The sequence below is a fragment of the Diadema setosum genome, chromosome 7, assembly GCF_964275005.1.
Source record: "Diadema setosum chromosome 7, eeDiaSeto1, whole genome shotgun sequence".
Lineage (NCBI taxonomy): Eukaryota > Metazoa > Echinodermata > Echinoidea > Diadematoida > Diadematidae > Diadema > Diadema setosum.
Window position 1 is genome coordinate 3,159,000 of NC_092691.1, and position 24,375 is coordinate 3,183,374.

At 38.7% G+C, this 24,375-nt stretch overlaps 1 protein-coding gene across 1 annotated transcript in view; it reads left to right on the forward strand.

Annotated features, from left to right (window-relative positions):
* Positions 1-17,080, forward strand: part of LOC140230573 (structural maintenance of chromosomes protein 6-like) — a 35,209-nt gene extending 18,129 nt beyond the window's left edge. Inside the window, exons 7-9 of the mRNA XM_072310715.1 lie at positions 8,654-8,884; positions 10,625-10,762; positions 17,021-17,080. Of these exons, the coding sequence (XP_072166816.1) occupies positions 8,654-8,884; positions 10,625-10,762; positions 17,021-17,080 (429 nt within the window). The remainder of the gene's footprint in view (positions 1-8,653; positions 8,885-10,624; positions 10,763-17,020) is intronic.
* Positions 17,081-24,375: the final 7,295 nt, after the last annotated feature.

The window sequence follows — 24,375 nt, forward strand, 5'->3', positions numbered from 1 at the left end:
CTTTGGCCTATGACTTTTTAGGTACCATATCACCTTACGGTTGAGGAGATGGGTAAAGAAAACTTATTAACGAAATAAAACTTATAGGAACATGCTTCACATTACCTCACCGTTTTCTTCTCTTAAGAAAGAAACGAAATCTGATAATTGTTCAAGAGTGTTTTTGAACATAGTACACTGCAAAAGCAGAAAAAATCAGTGTTTTTAAGAAACATAACTCACAACAACAAGGAATTCCTGTCGTGTCTAGTATTGCGCGTTTTTGGTTTGGAGGGTTTTGGATGCTAATATTTCAAGACAAGTTTATGCTCCTGCACTTCAATGAGCTTAAATGTAAAGTAATGATCAACTTCTCTTGCCAATAAACTCAACATTTGCTGTTCTTCAGTAAAGCATATGACAGAAACATATGAGAAACATGTCTAAAATTCATATGAATAAGCTCAGTCACAGCAACAACAAAAATATTATGTTTTCTATAAACTAATACTGCATGTACTTAGTTTCGAGGGATTAAGATGCAAAATGTTATGACAGTAAGTAAACATCCTTCAACTTCTTTAGCAAATGAGCTCATGTGTATCATCTTCTTGTTGAGAAGACGAAGATGAGTAATGATAAAATAACCAAACTATCAACTTTCCTTAACATATTTTACATGAAATCATTATTGCCTTCTCGTAACGAAATTGAGAAAAAAACCTGAACATCTGAAATTGTTCAAAATCGCTTCTTGATAACAATGAAAGCAAAGGAAACTTAGTGTCTGTAACCACTATGACACGTGTCTACAGATCTGTCATGCTCATAAGAAACGTAACTCACAGAAATATAATTTTATACAGTAAGTACTTGGTTTGGAGGACATTTAGATGCCAACTTTTCAAGAATAACACACCAGCACTGACATTAACTGATGAAAAAAAGGAATGCTCAGCTTCTTTATCCAATTAGCTCATAGGTAATTCCTTGTAGTTAAAAAAAAAAAAACCGAGTAGACATAAAAATATAGACTTCCCGTAACATGTATCACAGGTTATAATCTCCACATTTGCTCCTCTTAACTTAACAGAAATAAATATATATTTAAATTTGTTTTAAATGACCTTTAAAGAATATGAAGAAAAAATTCTGTGTCTGCAAAGGCTTGACACGTGTCTAATACTGGGTCACGCTTATATTAAACGTAGCTCACAGGAACAAGGAATTCACGTGTGTATAAAATAATACTGCAGGGAGGGTGCAAAGTTGAACCCTTTATTGAGGGGGCGAAAATGTTCCCTTGGGTACATCTTTCCACCCACACTAAGTGGTGCTAGATTGCACCTCTTCGTGAGGGTGCATCTTTCCACCCACATTAAGTGGTGCTAAGTTGCACCTTTCTTGAGGGTGCTATCTTGCACCCTTTACCTTTCGGCGCACCTTTGCACCCCGTAGCCTTTACATCTTGGTGCAACTTTACATCCTTTCGTGATTGTGCAAAGAAACACCCAAAGTTCCAAGATTGTGCCTTGTTTTGAGGGTGCAATCTTGGAACTTTGGATGCTACTTTGTACCCGCAAGAAAGGGTGAAAGTTACACCCTCGGGAGCAACTTTGCCCCCTTGAAAAAGGCGCAACCTCGTACCTTTAGGTGCAACTTTATGCCCGAAGGATGCAAGAATGTACCCTCTCTTGAGGGTGCAACCTTGTGCCTTATTGGTATGATGTTGCACCTATGTGGTGCTTATTTGCTCCATGACTGCTGCAAAATTGCTCCTTCAAAGGAGCAAGTCAGTGTCACTGCCTGCTCCTTTACAGGGGCAATATTGACCATCATCTCAAGGTGCAACTTAGCATCACAAAATCGGGTACGATTTAGTTCCTTAACTACTCTAAACCTTGAATAGTGCGAACTGATGTAAGCCTATTTGCTCAGCATATAACTTATGTTGTTGTTGCACTCTGCAAAGTAAGTAGGATTAGTGTAACTTGGATCTTGTGAATCATGAAATGTGTGTGCGTGCAGAATTTGTGAGTTGTGAAAATGTTAATGTAAAAGTTAACTTAGTTGTGTTTGAATAATATACTGAAACCAAAAATTTACCCAATTACCTTTTCAATAAGGTGAGCACTATATCTATCAAACAGTTAACCTTCTCGGCAAGAGTATACATCTGCATGTTTAAGGAAGAGGTGAAAATATGATATGCAGTTGTCTGGATACGTTTTATTCAAAACGTTCTTGAATGCGTACTTATTCACATAATCTATAAGAATAACATATGCTTCTTACCAGTACTCAAAGCCTCTAAAACAAGAGCATGCTTCTTACACTTCTCAAGTATACACCATATCTTAAAAACAAAATATAAGAGGATTTAAGAAGCTGTTTGTATAATGCATTCAAACGAATCCATATTTCTATCTAAAATCTAAAACGTGTCTTGTAAAAGGGGAATTCGTTTTATAATGACGATGCCAATTGTCTTAAAGTCCTTATCACGACATGTCTTGGAGTTCACGCTTATTGAAAACATGAGATTCTTGGCACGTAGATTGCAACTATGGTTTAAAGAGTTAACTGAGATACGCATACCGTGTACGGGCATTTCGATGAAAACAATTAAATACAACTTCGGTTCTGTAAATAATATGAAAATCAAACTTGATACCAGCCCTTATCGACAACCAATACAGACTATGGAGGACTGCAGTTATAATTGTGTTCAGATATTGTTTTGGGTGATACACGCATGCCGACTGATTTAGGATCAATTCGAGTCCCTCGAGCTGAGATTCCGGAACTGCAATGAGCAAACCATCATGATGCATAACAAAGTGACTGAGATAATGCATGCACCAGTTTCTGTTTCGTTGTTCTATACACAGAAAGTTGTTTCGTTTTCCAATCCTGTGCAGGCACACAGAGATTTACAGAATTCAATCATCTTTGGCTATAACGCCATGGTCGCGTGCAAAATGAATGCAGCTTATCTAACTTAACCTGTAGTTACTGAATAGGGGACTACTGTATATTCAATTTATACATTATTAATCGGATGATAGAACCTGTCAAAGAGTAAATTGCGGATATCCTATACCATTGTCAAATTCACTTTCTGTTCTATACATAGTATCAATGGAATGTTATGAACCACTTCAGCATTACCAATCATTATCATAATTATTTCCCTGAAACGGCTGCATTTGTATGAGCGGGAAGAGTTTGGCATCATTCATAGCAAGAGTCGTGACTACAAAACTAAATACATGTATTATGTATGTATGTATGTTGTACAATGTATGCCCTACTTCCATTAACCTATGATCTTTGACCTTTGAATACATGGCCCGCATCTTTTCAACGAATAGGCATTTGGATGCAACGTAGGTATTATATAAAAGAAAAAGATGTTTTAGGAAAATACATTTAACCACTTCAGAAATAATTATGGAACAAATAGCAAAATATTGACACGTTCACTTCTTCCGTAATGACATGACAGAAAACTTTCCTCACGGAATCGTTCTGCCGTAATTCATGAGCAAGTCATGGATATATACTTAGTTCGATTAAAAGTATACATTGAGTCATTGCAAAAGCATCTAATGAAAAGTATGCTTCAGAACTACATCATTGTCATTTATTCTATAACACTAATAATATAGAGCTATTGGTCCGCCATATTGCCTAACAGGTCGTTGTCCTCCTACCACGTTTGTTTAGCAAATAAGGCACAGAATTTAATTTTGCACTTGTTGCCAAAGACTCTAATCTTCTTTACCGCTATTCTCAGACATGTATGCTGGTGCTGTATGAATTAGAAACGGAAGCTTACAAATTAATTTAATATTCACCATTTAACAAGGCATCTTAAGCGAAGTGATGTCTCGTCCACATATCGACTTTGTGATTACAGAGATTTTCAAATGGCATAGGCCTAGTTCATTGACTTTTTGACTGTTGACGTAGTCGGACTTCACCAATATTAACACTTGACAGCAATCATTAGATGATCTGAGGAGTGAATTTGGTGATCATATAGCTCAAAAGTGTGGAAAGTTACTGAAAGAACACCAGAATACTATGTCGACAGTGTTTATCAGGTGAGATACAAACATAGAACAAGTTCCAGTGGGTTTCAGGAGGTTACTTTTCCAGCCAGGGTTATAGTCTAGCTGGTAAAATTGGGTCTTTGAAGGCATCTGGCGGCTACACCCCCCCCCCCCACTTCTTAAAACGTCTGGCAACGGCCATGCATATATCCTGTAAGTGTAAATAACACGTTCCAGTGGGTTTCATTAGGTTATATTTTCAGCTATAGGCTAGCCTATATAGCTGGAAAAAGTTTGGTCTTTAAGGGCGTCTGGCGGCTACCCCCCACCACTTAAAACGTCTGGCAATGGTCATGTATTTATCCTGTAAGTGTAACGAACAAGTTCCAGTGGGTTTCATTAGGTTACTTTTTCAGCTAGGCTAGCCTAGCTGGAAAAATTTGGGTCTTTAAGGGCGTCTGGCGGCTACCCCCCACCACTTAAAACGTCTGGCAATGGTCATTCATTTATCCTGTAAGTGTAACGAACAAGTTCCAGTGGGTTTCATTAGGTTACTTTTTCAGCTAGGCTAGCCTAGCTGGAAAAATTTGGGTCTTTAAGGGCGTCTGGCGGCTACCCCCCACCACTTAAAACGTCTGGCAATGGTCATTCATTTATCCTGTAAGTGTAACGAACAAGTTCCAGTGGTTTTCATGAGGTTACTTTTTCAGCTAGGCTAGCCTAGCTGGAGTTGGGCCTTTAAGAGCGTCTGGCGGCTACCCCCCACCACTTAAAACGTCTGGCAATGGTCATTCATTTATCCTGTAAGTGTAACGAACAAGTTCCAGTGGTTTTCATGGGGTTACTTTTCCAGCTAGGCTAGCCTAATTTTGAGGGGTCCTTTTTTTGGCCCTCCTGGCCACACCCACCACCGATGACCAGCCAGACGTGCATTTCCATACTTAGGGGCATATGTACTAAATTGCTATATACATAAAAATTGGTAACCTTTTCAGCTAGGCTGACCCCCGCTGGCTCCCGGACTAGTAGGCCTAGTGGTTTGTTTGTCTGTGTGTATACGTGTGCCTGTGTGCATGCGTGTGTCTGTTTGTGTTTGTGTTTTCATGTTTGTGCGAACGAACTTTTTGGGCAGCAGCAAGCACAACCCTACTGTGGCAATGAAAATGCCTTCAACGTTTATGAGCACGTGTTTATAGATTTCACAGCGGCGTTGATTTCAAAATAGTATGGGTGTGTCAATTTCAGTGGTGAGGCGGGCTAGGAGAGAGAGACCGAGAGAAAAGGCACTTCCTTGAAACGTCACCGTGACTTTTTACATGGCTTGTTTGCATGGATGTAGCCATGTAAGTTATGTGTTGGTATTTCAATGACTATGTCAAGAATGATGTTGCCCCTTAAAAATGTGCTTCGAGGGCGGGCGACAATTTGTGCCGTCAGCTCCATGCACAAATTGTCGCCTGTTTCAGGGGACGACAATTTGTGATGGGCGACAATTTGTGTCGCAACATCCCTGCTTGAAGAAAAAAAAATGTCATCAAAATATTTCAAAAATCACCCCAAAAATATATTTTTACGATATTTTTGTATAAAAAAATAAACTGAAAATACAAAAATACCTTAGAATATATTTTTGAAGATTTATTTTTTCATACAATTTTTGAACGCCAAAAACTGTATGTTAGAAATATATTTTTTGAATATTTTTTGACACGTCATGCTGCCACAGCAAAAAAAAAAAAAAAAAAAAAAAAAAAAGAAGTAAAAATATACTGCAAAATATATATATATATATATATTTTTTTTTGGTTTTACATGGTCGAGTTTGAACAGAAAAATTAATATTTTCTTGACTTATGTTGATGTTTGAGCATATATCCAAGAACACATACAGAATGTACATACCTGAAAGACATTATCAATATCCAAATTAACCTTTCACAATCATAATCCTACAGCTAGTCTTAGAGCCTATATAATTCTACAGATGTATCTACACCCTATACCTAGTTGGTACTCGACACATCACACTCATTTATATAGGGTCATTTAGTTATAATGCTTTAAACGTGGTTATCAAGTAAATTACACTTTTGACATTGAAAAAGGAAATTCTTCCTCATAACACAAGTGGAAATTATGAATGACACAACAATAATAGTGAGAAAAGGTTTTAACACAGCTCAAAGCTTATTGTAATCATAAAAGCAATTTGAACTCTATTTTATCTATTTCCATTCCAAGAAAATTTGAATACTTATGAATATGAATGACCAGTAGAAACCAGTAGAAACGAACTGGAATCAACTGGTATTATGGTTAATGGGTTTTAATCTGGAATGAACTGGTAAGCAAGCCAAGTCTGGTACATAGCTTTCAAGTGTAAACAAACTATTTACATACAAACTGACACATATACGCGCGCGTGCACACACACACACACACACACACACACACACACATACACACACCCAAACAAGCACATACACAAGAGAACATACATACCTGGCCTGCATAATAGTTTGCTAGTTGAAATGTAAAGTGACTTCAATTAGTACCAACTGAATTAAATTTTTCCACAAGGATCCATTCTTAATTTTAAACATGTTTTAATGCTTTATTAATGTGTTTGTTAATAATACAGCTGAAAAAATACTGGAAAATATCAATCTTATTTCAAATTTGACAAAAATACCCGCAAATATCCTGTTTTTAGAGTACATGTATTTTTACAAACTGACAAGAACGTTTATAGTGAAGATGAAAAAATACAGAAAAAATATTCGTCTCATCTGAAGACTCGAAAAAATGCCCCCGAAAATGTGCTATTTATAGAGTATTTTTTGAAAAATATGCATAGAATATGCTGTTTTTAGAGTATTTAAAAAAATCACAAAAATATGCAGTTTAAAAAAATACTTTAGAAATGTCGGAAAAACATGTAAAAATATATTTTTCAGTTGGGAAAACGACTAGGGCTGCTACAGATTTATTGGGAAAAATGTTTTGGGGTGCTTTTTCAGCCCCCCCCCCCCCCCAATCTTTTTAGGGTTAAAAAGTACACAATCAGCAAGTAGCATGGGCATTCATGGAGCAGAGAAGGCTGGTCCGGTTCGGATTTATTTGAGAATCCCTGCAACGAATTGTGTACAGCTTTACTCCACTTCACAACTGTACATAGTTCAGTGATCCACGAATTGGTGAAGTACACACTCTGCTGCAGAATCTTGACTGGAGTCGAGCGTATACTGATGAGTGTACCCATGAGTGTGCACTTCGATGTAGGTATTCGCTGACCGATGCTATTCGTGGATTTTAAATGTACAGTTTGTACCTAAGTGGGCAGCGAATAAATGGGGCCACCCATGATTCCCCATGCTACCAGGTCTTAGAGAATTGGAAACCAGGGCAGATCTCTTAAATTATTTGATTCAAAAGATGCATTTTAATGCATTGAACTGAGCTGGCAGTATAAATCACTGCAATGCCAGGTAAGGCTGAGACTCGAGGCAATCTCATGTGAACAAAACGTTATTGCATGGTATTTTATGGTACAACAATTGGGCTTGTGCCGAAAGGGTGGGTTGGGTGGTGGCGCGTCGCGTTAATGGGAACACCACCCTTCGTCCAAAGCCCCCCCCCCCCCCCCGTTTTGCCGAAAGGGTGCGTTGGGAGCGTTGGGTCGCGTCGCGTTGACTGGAACCCCACCCTTCGTCCAAAGCCCCCCCCCCCCCCCCGGTTTTGCCGAAAGGGTGCGTTGGTACTTTTTCTCGTGTAGTATTAAAAGACGAGTTTTGAATTTATATTTAACCTTCAAACAACCATTTCAAAGCGGCTATCGTCCGGATCGGTTTACACTCTATTACCACTTGGTCTACAGCCAGTTGGTCTAATAGACTGTTTAATATCGGTTGGTCTAATAACCTGTTAGTCTAGTCATCATTTCGTCCAATTACTGTTTGGTCTAATTGTTATTTGGTTTAATTACTATTTGGTCTACAGTCAATTCGTTAAATTCGCACCCTTTCGGCAAAACCGGGGGGGGGGGGGGGCTTTGGACGAAGGGTGGTGTTCCCATTAACGCGACGCGCCACCACCCAACCCACCCTTTCGGCACAAGCCCAACAATTGTACAGTGGACTCCCGTTATAATGAAGTCCTTGGGACAGACAGTTTTCTTTCGTAATTCATGTATATCGAAATTTCGTTATAACCGAAAAAAAAAAATAACAATAGACATACATGGAGTGGATAACGTTGCGGCCTAAATTTTTGTTTTGTTGTAACCGGAATTTCGTTATAACCGTGTTTGTTATAACGGGAGTGCACTGTAATTGGCAATATATCGATAACTATTTGAGTATGTGTTCACATCACCGTTCATGATAAGAATGTACTCTGTTGCATCGTAGATATGATGATGTCAATTTTTTTTTTTGTTTACTCCCGCAACAAAAAGTCCTGGAGCTATCAATGCGATCATGTGAAATTTTGCCTACCACAACAGAAAGTCCTGTACCAGAGCTATCAGTGTGATGACGTAAAATTTTGTCTCACACTATATAGAAAGTCCTGGAGCTAACATGCGATAATTTAAAAAAAAAATCCTACCACAACAGCAAGTCCTGGAGCTAGAGGGGGAGGCTGAGGGGGAACAAGAGGCCAGTCTGGCTGAGCTTGATGGAGATGTGTGGCGGATCGAGGATCAGCTAACCACGGTGACACAGAAAGTCGATCAACTAGCTGGTAACTTCAGGAAGGCCAGCAATCGGCTCAAGAAGGCCATCGAGCAGTACAATATCATCGACCCAGCGATCCAGCAGATCAGCAACCAACTGGATCCACTGGAGGTACATCATACAACATCGACAGTCATGACAAGGACCATGAAAAACGATACAGTCAACTCCCTTCCTAAGGACTGACAGTTTTCTTTCGTGATATCAAAGTTTTGTGATAACCAAACAAATAATGTACAGGTGACTCATGCTATAACAAAGCCCTCGGGAAGGCAGTTTTCTTTCATATATATCAATGTTTTATTATAGTCGAAAGTAAAGTATATAGATGATAATTTTGGGACCTGAAGTTTTCTTCGTTTTAACAATAATTTTGTAAAGACCACTTTCATTATAACAAGAACTTTGTTATAACCTTGTTCATTATAACGAGAATACACTGTATCCGGTCTTTTTTAATAGCATAGGATTGGTCCAGCCATATCCACATGACAGCTGAATGCCTGTTCGGGTGGTATCATGCTCCTTTTCACACATCCCAGAGACAAATGCACTGAAATAGCTTTTCTTTACAAATTACAGAATGGTTATGTGTCCAGTGCATTCAAATTTATGGATTGACTTTACAATCTTCAAGTGTGTGCAGGTAACATGTGATATGTGTTCATGTTGAAATATTTGTAGTCTAAGGATGACTAGATTTCTGACCGCTTGTTAATCAAGTCAGTTGCTCGATGGGAACAAATGCCTTCAGCCAAGGATCTTAGCTTTTGTCTGATTTTGATGATGATGGTCATAAAACAGCATTTATATAGTGCCATTTATCTGTAGGAACATTCAAAGGTACCAATTTTGCACAGATATTTTTCTGTGATGTGGGTTTTAAATAGCAGCTGTATAGTCTAGTGTGTCATTCCCTGGATTTACTTGCTGTACTTGCTTGATGTATAAAATTTAATTGTATGTTCACCCATGAAAAGAACCTGAATTTTGGGGAAATGGTTAAGAACCTATGCAATGCAACTGCATGTTGACTTTCTTGATTTCTGAGTCCTGATCTTCATTTGTATGGCCAAATGAACATCTGAATATGTGCCATTTGTGCTGCTTTAATGGTCATTTTGTAATATTTTCCAAGAGATCTATGGGATACTCCACCCCCCCCCCCCACACACAGTGTTGAACCAAGATCTGTCGATGACGTCATCTGTCAATCATTGCTAAAGTACTAAACTCAATCCTTTAGCAACTGAAGATTTCGTCCATAATGGCCTATTGCTCCCTCAAAGGTACAGCAATATTACTCTAATTTTGACAACTTTCTAAATGACTTAAAAAAGATCAGTGCATGTTTATATTTTTTTTTTCATAAGTTATGTTGGTTTAAAAATCCTAATTATGACCTCACCAAGAGACTGGTGCTTCACAGAAGTAATTCTGACATACTTTTGTTGAAACCGATAAAAATCGTAAAGCATAAAACTATAGAAATGCGGACGGGCGGTTTCGGGCGTTTCAGGGAGTAAAGACGGGCAGTTTCGGGTGTTTCCGGCCTATAGTCCTACTAACTACTAATGGGTTAACAAAAGACATTGAAATGCACCCTCTTCTAGATGGAGTATAAATTGCATATTTACACGTAATGTCGTGGCAATCACATTAGTACGTGAGCAGTGCTTGACAGATGATGCTATTAACATTATTTCTGTGTATTTTTTTTTCTTTTGGGGGGATATACTATATAAATACTATATAATGTGGTTTGTATTTAAAGAACACAGCACCAAACCATAAATATGTTGTGTCTGGGACTCAATGAGTTAAACTTGTGTGCTGATTCTTTCCCTTCAGGGTGAAAAGATCCAGGCCAGCCAGGAGGTTGAGGTCACCACGCAGGCTCGCAAACATTACGAGGACAAGAAGAAGGAGCTGCTGACGAGTATTGCCAATCTCAGGAATCGGCTAGCAGAGGAGGCGGAGACAGTCGATGTATGTACTCACAGCCCACAACCATCACTTCAGTTATTGAAAATGGAAATTTTGTTATTTAGCTCAACAAGAAAACAACACGAAAATAAAAGCGCACACATTTTTGACTGAACATAATATATGTAACAATTTCGTTTTGATTTCGCAGCATATACTGATGTCAAATTCATCTTATCTCGCTGAGCACAGAGAGTTACAAACTTGTACAAACATTTCCACTTTTGTAAAAGGCTTCTCAAGGAACAGCCCAGGTGTTATCTAGTGTTCAGATTCCAATATTTTTACTTTTAATGTGCTCATTGTGAATTCAGAATGTAAGCGCACAAACCATAAAGATAGCCGAAGGGAGCCTCCTGTCTGCACGTTGGGTGTGTTTAAAAATCATTTAGAAGAGAATTCTGAAGAATGTTTTGTTGTTTTAAGGCTTCTTTTACAGTCCGGATGAATGTTCCTATTCCATTGCGATACAGAAGCAGGTTTCTCGTTATAAAATGGAAGGCATACCTGCATTACAACCTGCTGCGTCAGAAGGCGTCATTTTGTTTGTTTATCCTCGGCTCGTAGTTCAAGTAAAGCCTGTACAGCATATTTATTATATACGTGATTATGCATGTGGTGAGATCTAAATCGAGGTATAGCAGTGTTGGCAGTCTTTGCTTCCCTGATTGCAGGGGAAAAAAAGATGGGAAAGATAGTAAAGTGGGAAGATACTTTATGCAGAGAGAGAATACTCTTCATGGAGTTTGTTAACTTACAATACACGTACAATACAATACAGCCAGATCATTTATATAATGCTCTTACACAGTCAGTGACTGGTTTCACAACACTTCACAACAAAATTTAGTCACAGATTGGTATTAAAAAGAAAGTCTTAAGATTCTTCTTGAAGACATCAATTAAGGGATGGGAAATGCAGACAAACTGTGGTCGATCGTTCCATCACAATCGTGGTGCAGCCGTCGCAGAAGCATTGTCCCCTGCTCTGCTGTCGGTTTTGGGTACGAAGTAAGGTGTTATCTGCACTTGAACGTAGTCCAGGTGGAGCAGAATTTAGTATGGGCTGATAAGAAATCTAATATAAGTATATAAGAGTTTTCCATTGAAGAAACTTGTACTGGTACACAATTGGGCTGGTAACTGATCAGTGGGGATCAGTGGGAATGCTGGGGGATGATTGTTCCAATCCTTGTTGGATTCATTTAAGAGTACATTATATCTATATTGTGTGAAAATAATTTGCTTCAGAATGGTCTCATATTCAAGTATTATGCAGTTAATCGTTAACGATCGCCCCCCCATTGCCCCCCCCCCCCCCGAAGGAAAAACCAGTTACACCTGTTGGAAATTTCAACTGGTTCCAGTTGATTTCAACTGGAACCAGTTATCTGCAACTGGTTCCAGTTGACTCTAACTGGTCTCTAATGCATATCAAGTGGACAATCGGTACGAGTACATGGGATTTGATAGGAACCAATCCCCACAACCAGATGTTAACTGGTCTTTGCCCATGTTTCCAGTTGCACCAGTTACACCAGTACAAACCAGTAAACAATTTTTAACTGGTCTCTACTGGTTTAACTGGTCGTTCTGCAACTGGTTCCAGTTGACTCTAATTGGTCTCTAATGGGCCATTCTCACAAAAAGTGTGCAAAACTGCAATTTTCGCGTTTTCATGTTCGTACAGTTTAAATCGATATTTTGTCCCACAGAAATCAACATTTTTAGTTTAATTCATCCGAGAGGTTAGACCTGTAAAATGAATATCAATAAAGCTATTGGGACCCCCGGGATAATATTACAAATGCGATCCGAAGTTTGATGTAACCCTAAAAACCCCATGTCGGCAGAAGAGGACGTGCTCATATAACAAGTTCTTACTCATTAACGTATCATTTAAATCAACTCTTTTGTGCTTCATTCCATTGCCCCTCAAGTGCCTTAATGAAAAATAATATTACATAACAATATGATGTTTTGATATTTCTCTAAGAGATCATTAATATCATGTCGCCAAATCGCCGTCATTACAGATACGTTACCCTTTTTGGAGACCCTTGAGAGAAGATCAAAGTAATGCCGCATAGCACTGTAATTCAATGTATTAAACAAAGTCAACTTCACGTATACATGGAACCATGATTTATTCATGGAATCTCTTGTTACAAAAAATTATACTGATCCGAAGCCGTGGAAACCTAATGTTACGATGAGCTGATATCAGATACGTTACTTAAAATTTGCTTCATTTAGAAAAAAGTATGCTGTTATATGAAAGCAAAGCTCCGGTACTTTTGAATACTTAAATGATTAATCATACAACAGAAATTGCTCAAGAAAATTAATATTTTGTAAATAGTGTGAGAACGGTAACGGCACATCAGATACGTTACCATCAAACATGTCAGATACATTACCAATGAAATGTATCGTGCAGCAAAGTTAACCGCGACGCGCTTTTGTGCGCGGATTTAATCGGTTGACATCGTGCTCTATACGACTTGATAAGAAAACATGCAGTTCTAAAAGGAATCAAAAGTTTATTTAATGGAAAATCAGTTTTGAAGTGGCCGAGATATCCAAAATAAAGTAAAAGAAACAGGTCCTAACAAAATGTGATGGCCGTTGTACTTTTATTTGAACATCTTCCTTTTACTTTATTATGGACATCTCAGCCATTTCTAAACCGATTTTCATCAAATAAACTTTTCATAAGTATTAGTGGATTTCGATTATCTTGCAAAAGGTTAAAAACTGAATCCTCATCTACAAAATTTACAAAATGTGCCGTCAGATATACGTTAGAAATCCATTTTATTTCTGCTTTGTTGAGGTTTTGTGTGTGTGTGTGTGTGTGAGCGTTTTGTGCCACAATAAATTTTTGTCTGTAAAAAATCAACTTAGGACTTTTAAGTCTGGTACCCACCGTATGCTGTCACCTTCACAGCAAACGTGGCTACATGAACGCTCTATAACTTTGTTCATTATTATTTCGCATCTTATCTATATAAAATGCGCTCAGTATTATGGTTAAAGTCAAGAGCACTTCCTTGGTTGCACAATGCTCTGAAAATGACTATAGGATTTGATGTCTAACGTTTTGCATCAGGTAATTTTAATCACATGATTGAGTGATCTGGGTTTGATGTTAATCGGTAGTTAAATGTGTCAATAAACATAAATGCTTTGTCAGATACGTTACCATTGTTTCTTGATTCGTGAGACCTAATTTATTACAAACAAGAACAAAGGAAAATTGAATTCGTGCGTATCATGTGCATAGAAAATGTTTTCCAACTTCATTTTTACCGTCTTCCATATATGTAATTACAAAATTTCGGAACTATATCAGAAAAAAAGTATTTTGGATTTGTATTTGTTTGGTTCTCGTATTTCACGTATTTCTCAAAGTTTTGTCCAAGGGTTTTCTAATTTTTTACCTAAGTGTGACAAAATCATTCTTTACTTTTTACTTTACTTTACTTTACTTTTTACGTTTACGTTACTTTACTTTACTTTACTTTTTACGTTTACGTTTACGTTACTTTACGTTTTAACGAAAATAGTCACATTGTGATGTTCTTACAAGTTAAAATGAATTTATTGGCATGATTGGTGTTGGGTCTGAAACGTATGCTAACGGAACTTTTGATGCGTCAGATACTGTACCACACACCGTTCTTCTTACGATCCAGAATGTATTTAATCTGGTAGAGATGTTACCTGGCATTTGCTATTTATGAGAAGTGTAATACTTACTCATGATGTTTCATACATAATCAATGAAATTGTTGATATAATTCAAATGCAGGTACAAAGTTAAATTAGGGTAACATAGTTTAAGTCGAAATATACGTATTTTCTTGCTTTTTATTTAATAGCCTTCACTTTATAAAACAGGTTCATTTCTATTACACATTAAATCACGGCTCACTCCAAAATATTTCCATGATGTTTGTTTATGTTTAAGCTTGTAGTTTTACATAAGCATTGCCATTTTAAAGCGAGAAATAAGCAGACAATCAATGATTTTTCTAAGCTGATATATGGTACTAACATGTAAAAAAGGACTCTGCGTTTGGAAATGTTTCTAGGAAAAAATGAGCTTTCAAAAATCACCCATTGATTGTTTTGTATTCCTAAGGGATCAAAATTTCTGAATTGATGAAACAAGGAAATCTTTGATCTTGAATTTTTGTCATTTGTACAACTGTAATTGCACACTTTTTCGGAGGATGGCCCTAACGAATATCATGTGGACAATCAGTACGAGTACATGGTACGTGTGATAGGAACCAGTCCCCACAACCAGTTGATAACCAGTTGATAACTGGTCTGTGCCCATGTTTTCAGTTGCACCAGTTGTTACCAGTACAAACCAGTAAACATTTTAGCTGGTCTCTATACTGTTTAACTGGTCTTCACTGGTTGCAACTGGTACCAGTTAAAACCAGTTGATGCGTTGATGTCATATTGGTACAAGTTTATACCAGCTAAAGTTGCACTGGTTACCAGTTGATACCAGTTGATCAAATCTTGTGTACAAGTTGATACCAGTTGAGGTCTTGCAGGTACCAGCTAATGCTAGTCCAATTCTCACTGGGTACCAGTCAGTTGATACCAGTTGAAGTCTACTTTTTGGATTCAGTTGACAAAACTGGTATATTATGTGACAGTTTGCTTCCAGTTGACTCCAGTTGAAACAATTGAGTGGAATAAACCATCATGCAGACTAACCTAAAAATCTACTATTCGCTGTGGTTGAATCCAGCTGAAACAAGTGGATAAACTGCATGGCCAATTTCACACCAGTCTGAACATACATATTTTCATTACCATGCGTTCATTGACTAAAAAAATTACAATTAAACAAAATTAATACACTGTCATACCCACACTAACAAGTTGCCTCTAGAACACTTTGGACAAAGCTAGGAAATTTCATACCAGCTGGTTTTACTAATAAGCAAGCAAAGCAAAACAAAAACAAAAACAAAAACAAAAACAAAAACAAAAACCAAACCCAACAACCAAGAAACAAACAAGCAAAGCACGAAAACATGCTTTAAATTAAAAATGATCCTTGTGGTAAAAGTGAATTCAGTTGGTACAAATTGAAGTCAGTTGACATTTTATTACTAGCACACTACATGCAGACTAGGTATGTATGTGTTCTTGTGTGGGTGTGTGTCAGTTTTTATTGACACTTGAAAGCAATGTACCTGACTGGGCTTGCTTAAATACCAGTTCATTCCACATGTAAACCCATTAACCATAATACCAGTTGATTCCAGTTGGTTTCTACTGGTTTCTAATGGCCATGCATATTCATAAGCTATTCAAATTCTCTTGGACTGGAAATAGATAAAATATAGTTGAAATTGTTTTTATGATTACAATAAGCTTTGAAAAAAAAAAATCTTTAAAAAAGTTTACTCAATATTATTGTGTTATTCACAATTTCAATTTGTGTTATGAGGAGGCATTTTCATATTTGATATTAAAAGTGCAATTTACTTGGTAACCACGTATTAAAGCATTGTAACTAAAAGGCCCTATATAAATGAGTGTGATGTGTCTAGTACCATGTGGCATGTGGCTTTCATCGGTGGTGGACGTATCTCATCACCCCTCCACCTCTCTCCGCCTCTCTCCTCACGTGGACCTCTCTCGAGAGAGATACGGGTGAAGGCTGAACCGGTTTCGATGAGTACCACATAAGTGTATTAAGTTGATAAATAGTAGATAATATGTTAGCTTAATAAATACCAGGATAATTATAAATAAATATATATTTTTTTTTTTAGTTTACAGTAGTTTTTCTGTGGGGCACTTCAGCCCCTGAATACCTTTGTTTGTCTACGCTGTTTTTCTTTTTTTTTTCTCTTACTCCCTGTGTTTTCCGTGATACACACGGCTCTGTTTCATTTACTTATCGGGTTTTAGTGATACATCTCATCGTATTTCCTCTCCCGATGCCTTTCCAATCCTTGTATCACACTTAGTCTATATATACCCTCCGCTTAGCAGTCTGCTACGCCTACATACACAGTGTATACTTTACAGCATACACTTACTCTTCATATCCTTGTTTGTATTGATTATTTGCATACTCATCATTGCATTAATTACAGCAGTTTTTTTTTTATTTCATTATCTTTTCGCAGGCTGAGGTTGGGGATTTTGCACCACACCCCGCATGGTTGTACTTTCATTACTATACTAATTCCTGTATTTTTTCCTAGTTTTTCTCTGCAGGCTGTGGTGGGGAGTTCTACGCCACCCCACATCAGCAGACCCCGTATTTTCCTACCATAGGTTATTTCAATATATTCCCTCTCCTGCTCATGTAGTGAACAAACCTTGAACATATCTGAGTTTTCCTGGTTGTGCGCGGTATAACTACAACGCTCCCTCTTTTTCCCCACTGGTTTCCGTAGGTTTCATTATATACCCAGGTGCATTCTTGTACAGTTCTCTATACTCCATAGATTTATACTCTGTCTTCTTTCAGACAATACAGTGGACATTCCTAAGCACGGAGATTAGCCCAGATACTCACTGTAATCGAAGCTCCATTGAATCCTTCCGGGAGATTTCTTCCCTTCCCTCAGCAAGAACAATATCCGTTTATCAGCACCTCACACAAGCCGACGCCCTCTATTTAGCCTCCAAATTTTCTTCCTCGCACTTTCCCTAATCCTTTCATCAGTGATAAATAGAAAGTTTTAAACTCAGTCAACCAGGATCAAATCTGTGTCTGTGGTATACACATTCGCATCTCTGTGTTTTAGGTCCTTTTCTCCACCTGTACAGTTCCCCTTTCTCGTTTTTGTTTTGTTTTGTTTTTCTAGCACTCCCATATCAATCATTTACAAGACATAGGTTCAGTTCAATCAAATCCATCAAATATGGAGGACACTGAAACGGAACCTGACCCTGACCCCAACGACACTATGTTCACTCCTGTCAAAAGAAAAAAAAAACGATCCCGAAAAGACACTTTATCACTCGAAGACAACGAAGATGAATTCCACACTCCTTCACGACCATCACTCTCACTTTTCGTCACAATAACCGGAATCAACAAAAACATAATCCAATCTAACCCTATTCAGGTAGCGAGAGAAATCAACGTCAACAAGTACAACGTCACCCTAAATCGTTCGACATTAAATGCGCCACCTCAAAACAAGTCAATTCTTTTTTTTTTTTAATAGCGACAACCAACTTCTGCAACACCTCCGTCTCTGTCACCAACACCAATACCCCCCTCAACTTAACAAAGGGAGTAATCAAGCGTGTTCCAATTGATCTAACAGACGACTCAATTCATCAAGTATTACGGGATCAGGGAGTCATCGACATTCACCGCATTTACAAAAAGAACCATAACACCCGCTCTGCTACATCCGTTGTCATTGTTACTTTTAAACACAAATCTCTTCCTCCAGCTGTCTCCTTAGGGTACGAACTTTTTGAAGTATCGACGTACATTCCTCTGATCACTCGCTGCTTCAGATGCCAAAGATTTGGCCACGGTATCGAAACCTGCCGTTTCAAACAGCGGTGTGTCAGGTGTGGCGAGCACCACCAACTTGACCAGTGTCCCATAAAAGGTACTCCTCGATGCTTGAGATGTGGGGGTCCCCACAGTGCTGCATATGCCGGATGCCCTGAATACAAACAAGCCAGGAAAATACAATCAGTTAAAGTACTAAACAAAATTATCTTATGCACATGCGGTCCAGCAAGTACGAAATTCACCACAAACTACCCATAACCCTCCTCCCGAATGCTCAGCTTCTCAAGTCATCTCAGACCCCGTCTCTCTCCCCACGCTGATTAACCAACCCTCCTCTTTCCATACGAACTCATCCCTTACCGCTACGTCGTCTGCTACCCCTCATCATCAACACATTCCCGCCAAAGCCAAACACTCTCGAGTCCTCCCAAACCCAAACCTTCCTCCCAAAAGACCTCAGACATCTGACGCCTCAACACAGGTGGACAGGGTCGACCAGTCTTCGCAATGCTCTCCAGGTTCTCCACTCACAGTCGAAAACCTGGTCACCTTCCTTGTTTTTGTTATTAATAACCTAGAGACTGCTCATTCGAAGAGCAACAGAATAAAGCTAACAGTACAGGCCGCCAAAAGCTGCTTTGGCACAATAATACCACCTGAAAAAAAAATCCATGAGCTGTTATCATCCATTTCTCAATAATGGATATACTGCTACTTTGTCTTATACTGTATTCCCCTTCCCTGCTCATTATGCAGTTTGCCCTCTGGCAGTGGAACGCCCGTGGAATATCGTCCAAAGGACATGAAGTATTTCACCACATTAACACCTCTACCGATCCCCCACACATCATTTTGATTCAGGAGACTTGGGGTCATAAACACACCGATTTTTCTATTCCTCGTCACCGTCCTAACTCCCGTAGAGGAGGATGTGCCATCTTCTTACGCTCCGGTATCACATACGATATCATTAACTGCGCCCCCTGTTACGGTACATTTTGGTAACTCGGCACATATTGGTAAATTACCAAAATGTGCAAGTTACCAAAATGTGCCGATAGTGCACCTATACCTGAAGGGATCGACTGTTACCAAAATGTGCAGTTAAAAGTGGATTTGCCTGCACATTTTGGTAACTGAACTAAAAACCCATGGATGGGCTTGAGACGGTCAAGGAGTTAAAGGGATGGTACAGTATTGGTGGAGATGAGAATTGGGTTTTTAACTTTTTTTGAGATGCCAAGAAAACACTTATGATATCTTACAGAGCATACCGTTTCAAGAGGAATTCAAAGTTTATTTGATGAAAATCGGGTTTGGAATGACTGAAACATCCAAAAACAAAGTATAACAAAGTGATCGTAATAAAGTGTGGGTCCCACACTTTACTAGAATCAGTCTTTTGTGGGTATCTCAGCCATTTCAAAACCAATTTTCATCAAACTTGAAACGTTTAATTCCTCATAGAATGACATCCTCTTTCATATTTCATGAGAGGTTTCTCATTATCTCACCGAAAAAATGTTAGAAACCTGAAATCAGCTCTCAACCAAAACTATACGATCCCTTTAAGGTGATAATATGGTCCTGCTGCAGCAGTAAAGACAGGCAAGACACTTATTTAGCTCACCCGAGCTGAAGGCTCGAGTAAGCTATTGCGATTGCTTTTCGTGCGGGTATGCTGTGTGACTTGCGTGCCAGGTGCGAGGGGCTGACGACTCAGTGAAGGAATTCCTCTGAAGGAATGGCAGAAGTACATGTACCACAAAATGGGTTTGGCCGCATACGGGGACTGCGAAATACATGCGTGGGAGTTGCCTGCGAGGTGCTGTCGCTAAGGGCCTCCTACTGGCGTTCTGCGTGTACCTCTGTGAGCAATTCCCACGACTCACCCGGAAAAAAGTTTTGGTCATGCTACGGATCGTTTCAAAGTTCTCACGCAGGTCAAACGGAATACATGCAAGTAGAAGGTAAGTAGCACGCGTCTAGCAAATAAGACACAAGTGCGAAAATCGTAAACATTCTTGTCCGCCCGCAGAAAATTTTCCTGCGAGGTGAAAAAAAATCCCTACTCGCAACAAGCCCGCGTAGCTTGCCCGGAAAGGTGTGACACGGCCTAATCTTTCCGGGCAAGCCTTGCGTGCGACTTGCGAAGAACAATTTTTACTACCCAGAGGTCCCCGCAGATGACCTGCACGTAACAGTACCTAGCACGTTCCCACGTATCTCACCCGTAGTCGCCCGGAGGTGCGCACGTAAATCATTTTTACCCGTAACCATGTTAAGGCCTTGTCACACCTTTCCGGGCAAGCTACGCGGGCTTGTTGCGTGTGAGGAGTTGTGCATATGTGTCTTACTTGCTGGATGCGTGCTTCTTATGTTCTTCTTGCGGGTATTCTGTGTGACCTGCGTGCTAGGCGCGTGGGGGCTGACAACTCAGAAATTCATCTGAAGGAATGGCAGAAGTCCAACAGAAATGACAGAATGTCATTATCTTGGCCGCGCTGACCGCATACGGGGACTGCGAAGTACCTGCGTGGCCGTTGCCTGCGAGGTGCTGCTCAAAATTTGGCTGCGAGTAAATCGGACTTGCGTGCGCAGCTAATTTTCCTGCGTGCTGGGAAAACCTTACTCGCACCAAGCCCGCGTAGCTTGCCCGAAAAGAAATGACACGGCCTTTAGGCTGCCGAACTCATTCGGTGGGGACAAAAACCAACTGCACTTACAATTTGTTTTTGTGATGATTGTGGAGGAGCAGAAAGTTACCAAAATGTGCCGTCAATGTCCTGCACATTTTGGTAAATTTACCAAAATGTGCCGTAACATAGTTACGGCACATTTTGGTAACTGCACATTTTGGTAATTTACCAAAATGTGCCGTAACAACCCCTCGCTCGAGGCGCAACAAGTATTTAATGTCTTGTTAGACACCGTTAAACTGTCAGTAGTTAATTCTTATAATCCACTTAAAAAACTTACTTTAGATAATCAGAAAGCACTAACCTCTAATTGACTCCCAAATTTTATGTTAGCAGGTGATTTTAACGCTCACCATCCTATGTGGGGCGGAATCACGGAAGATCATAATGGAAGATTAATAGTTGACTATATACTAACCAACAGCATTTCCCCCACACGAATCGATATTTCACGCGGGACAACGTCTTCCATAGATTTAACTCTTTCAAGTCCCTCTCTAGCCGCACGATGCAACTGGTCTGTCTCTACTACCACGATGGGAAGTGATCACTTCCTGAGCAAATGTGATATAGCACTAAATGCACCTGTACCTAACATCACACCCACCGATTTTAGATCAGCAAAACCACTCCAAAGGCCTTGGAGTGGTTCAAGACTTATTTAGCTAACAGACAACAGTTTGTTTCAATTAGAGATAAGAATTCAGTTATGAGAGATGCTAAGTGTGGTGTTCCACAGGGAAGTCTTTTAGGGCCGCTGTTATTCATAATATATATTAATGATTTTTCCTCTGTTTCAGAGGTACTTTCCTTTATACACTATGCTGATGACACCAGTGTTTTTCTTGCCCATAACGATATCGATGTTCTTGTTCAACAAGTTAATACAGAATTGAAAAAAGTGACCAACTGGGTCAGAGCTAACAAGTTGTCATTGAATGTTCAAAAAACAAAATATATGTTTTTCAGCAATACTGTTGATTCTTTGAATTCAGAAATAGTTCTGGATGATTGTAAGTTAGAAAGCGTGTCATATTTTAAATTTCTTCGTATTTTTGTAGATAATAAACTTTCTTGGAAAATACATATTGATCGTATTTGCAAAATCTTTTCTCGCAAAAGGTGTTATGAACAGACTAAAATTTTATATTCCTGAAAAGACATTGCTTGTGTTATACTCCTCTTCGATACTCCCTTACCTTCATTATGGAATTTTAGCTTGGGGCAATACTCATCAGACGCTGCTGAATAGAGTGTTATTACTGCAAAAGAAAGCAATCCGTATCATTTCCAATTCTCCCACTCGTTCACATGCAAATGTATTGTTTAACTGTAATAAGCTACTAAAAATCAACGAATTATTTTTATACAACTTAGGCCAATTTATGTATATGTATGATAACAGTTTACTGCCACCTATCTTTGGTTCTATGTTCCAAAAAAAAAAAAAAAAATCAATCATTCCATAATTACCCCACCCGACGCTCTAACGAGTTTCATTTACCACTTCTTCGAACGATTCTAGCACAGAATACACTTATTTACACTGGACCTAATTATTGGAATTCCCTGAACCACAATATAAAATCAGCTCCTTCTATATACTCCTTTAAAAGGAGATTTAAGTTTTTTCTTTTGCAATCCTATAATGACGACCCCCGGAATTAGATTAGTTCATAGGCTTATTTTGTTACCCGTCCGCAAAATCTTTATTGCCGTTCTTTTTATTATTGTTACTTTTGCCTAAGCTTTGATTATGATAAGATCTTCTTTAACTTATACCTCGCAGTTGAAGGGTTTGTTGTATATTCTTTTCTTCTTCTTCTCTTTCTTCCTCAAACCTCCGAGGATCGTTGTCTCTGTTGCATATTCCTGCCTGTTTTCTTACCTCTTCGTCGCGCTATAGTCTTGTTTCCTGTCGTGTCGTCAAGTCAGTTTTCTTTCCTATAAGTAGTCTTGTTGCTGTCCCAGTCTTGTCTCATGCTCTTTATTTTGTTTGTTATTGTTTTGTGTGTAACTGTTTGTCCGTCTGTCTCTTAGTGGGCTGCTAAACTTTTTATGCCAAACTTTTCGTGCTGCTTTGTTGCTATATTCAGTCAAATTTTGCATCGAGTTTTTAATACAAGAGGGGCCCACACTCTACAAGCATTGTCTTTTTAGTGGGTCCCTCCGTTTTTTCACACAGTGCATATTGACAATGCTTTCATTTTCGTCACCTCTGCAACAATTGCAATGTATTGATACTGTTAGCTTTTCCCATTATTGTTGTTTTCTTTGTACAAATTTACATGCATTGTTTCTGTCACTCAAGAAAGTGAGATTTATGTTTATATTACTTTATTGTGGAAAAACGAATAAATTCGAACTTGAACTTGAACCATCCCTATCCTTCCACAGGGTCAACTGGGAGCTGTTTGAAAAGGAATTAAACAATACTTACAAGATGAAGAATGTTGACACTGAAAATATTTATGACTTTTACAACTTTTTCATCCTATGCATCTAGCCTGACCAGACCGTTGTGCGAAGCACAGCAGTCTGACATCTGCTAGTGTTTTACGTTGTATACGACCATCGCTTTTGACGGCAAAATCATGTCTTTTATTTTGTTTAATTTTACCAATAGGATGATTTTTACAACTCACCTACATCGCATTTTGCTGATGGTTGAGTTGAATTTGGTGTTTTGTTGGTATCCAGACCTTATTGTTGAATTTTTCGGAGTAGATCGTGCGATGATTTACAAAATCAACGAACTACCACAAATGCTCAACCGGAAGTACCATGGTAGCATTTTACGTACGCCCGTGCGTTTTGTGTGTTACGTAAAGCTTGTCGTCTGCTACGTACATGTATTTCCGCGCGTGCTGCTCTCATGATTTGACCTTTGCATGGGTCACTTCCGCTCCGACAAGGTCATGATCTTTTCCAACTCGCTACGTTGTAGATACGAAAGTGATTGCCATTCAAATAACACTCAAAAGATGAGGAGTGAAGCAATACGGACGCTTACAGACCTGATTTTGATCACGGATTTCGGTGGGTTTTTGACGTAATAAAAAATAGAATAGAAAATCGCATACCGATTATTGAATGAATATCATAGACTATGGGGATTCCATATATTTTAGTTTTCTACAATCAATAAAGATATTCATGAAGGAAACGTACACCCACCGCTGAAAATGACAACATATACGAATAGGGTAGACGTGCAGCCGCTGTCGCTTCGCTTTTGTTCTTATCTTTTTTTATTTTGATAAATTTTGGCGAGCGCAGCGAGCGAGCCGAAAGTTTTTGTATTTCAGCTTACAAAACATGGAATTCTTGTCATTTTTTGCTTATTAAATATTACAATTCTAATCAAGATATAGTGACGGCCTTATAGA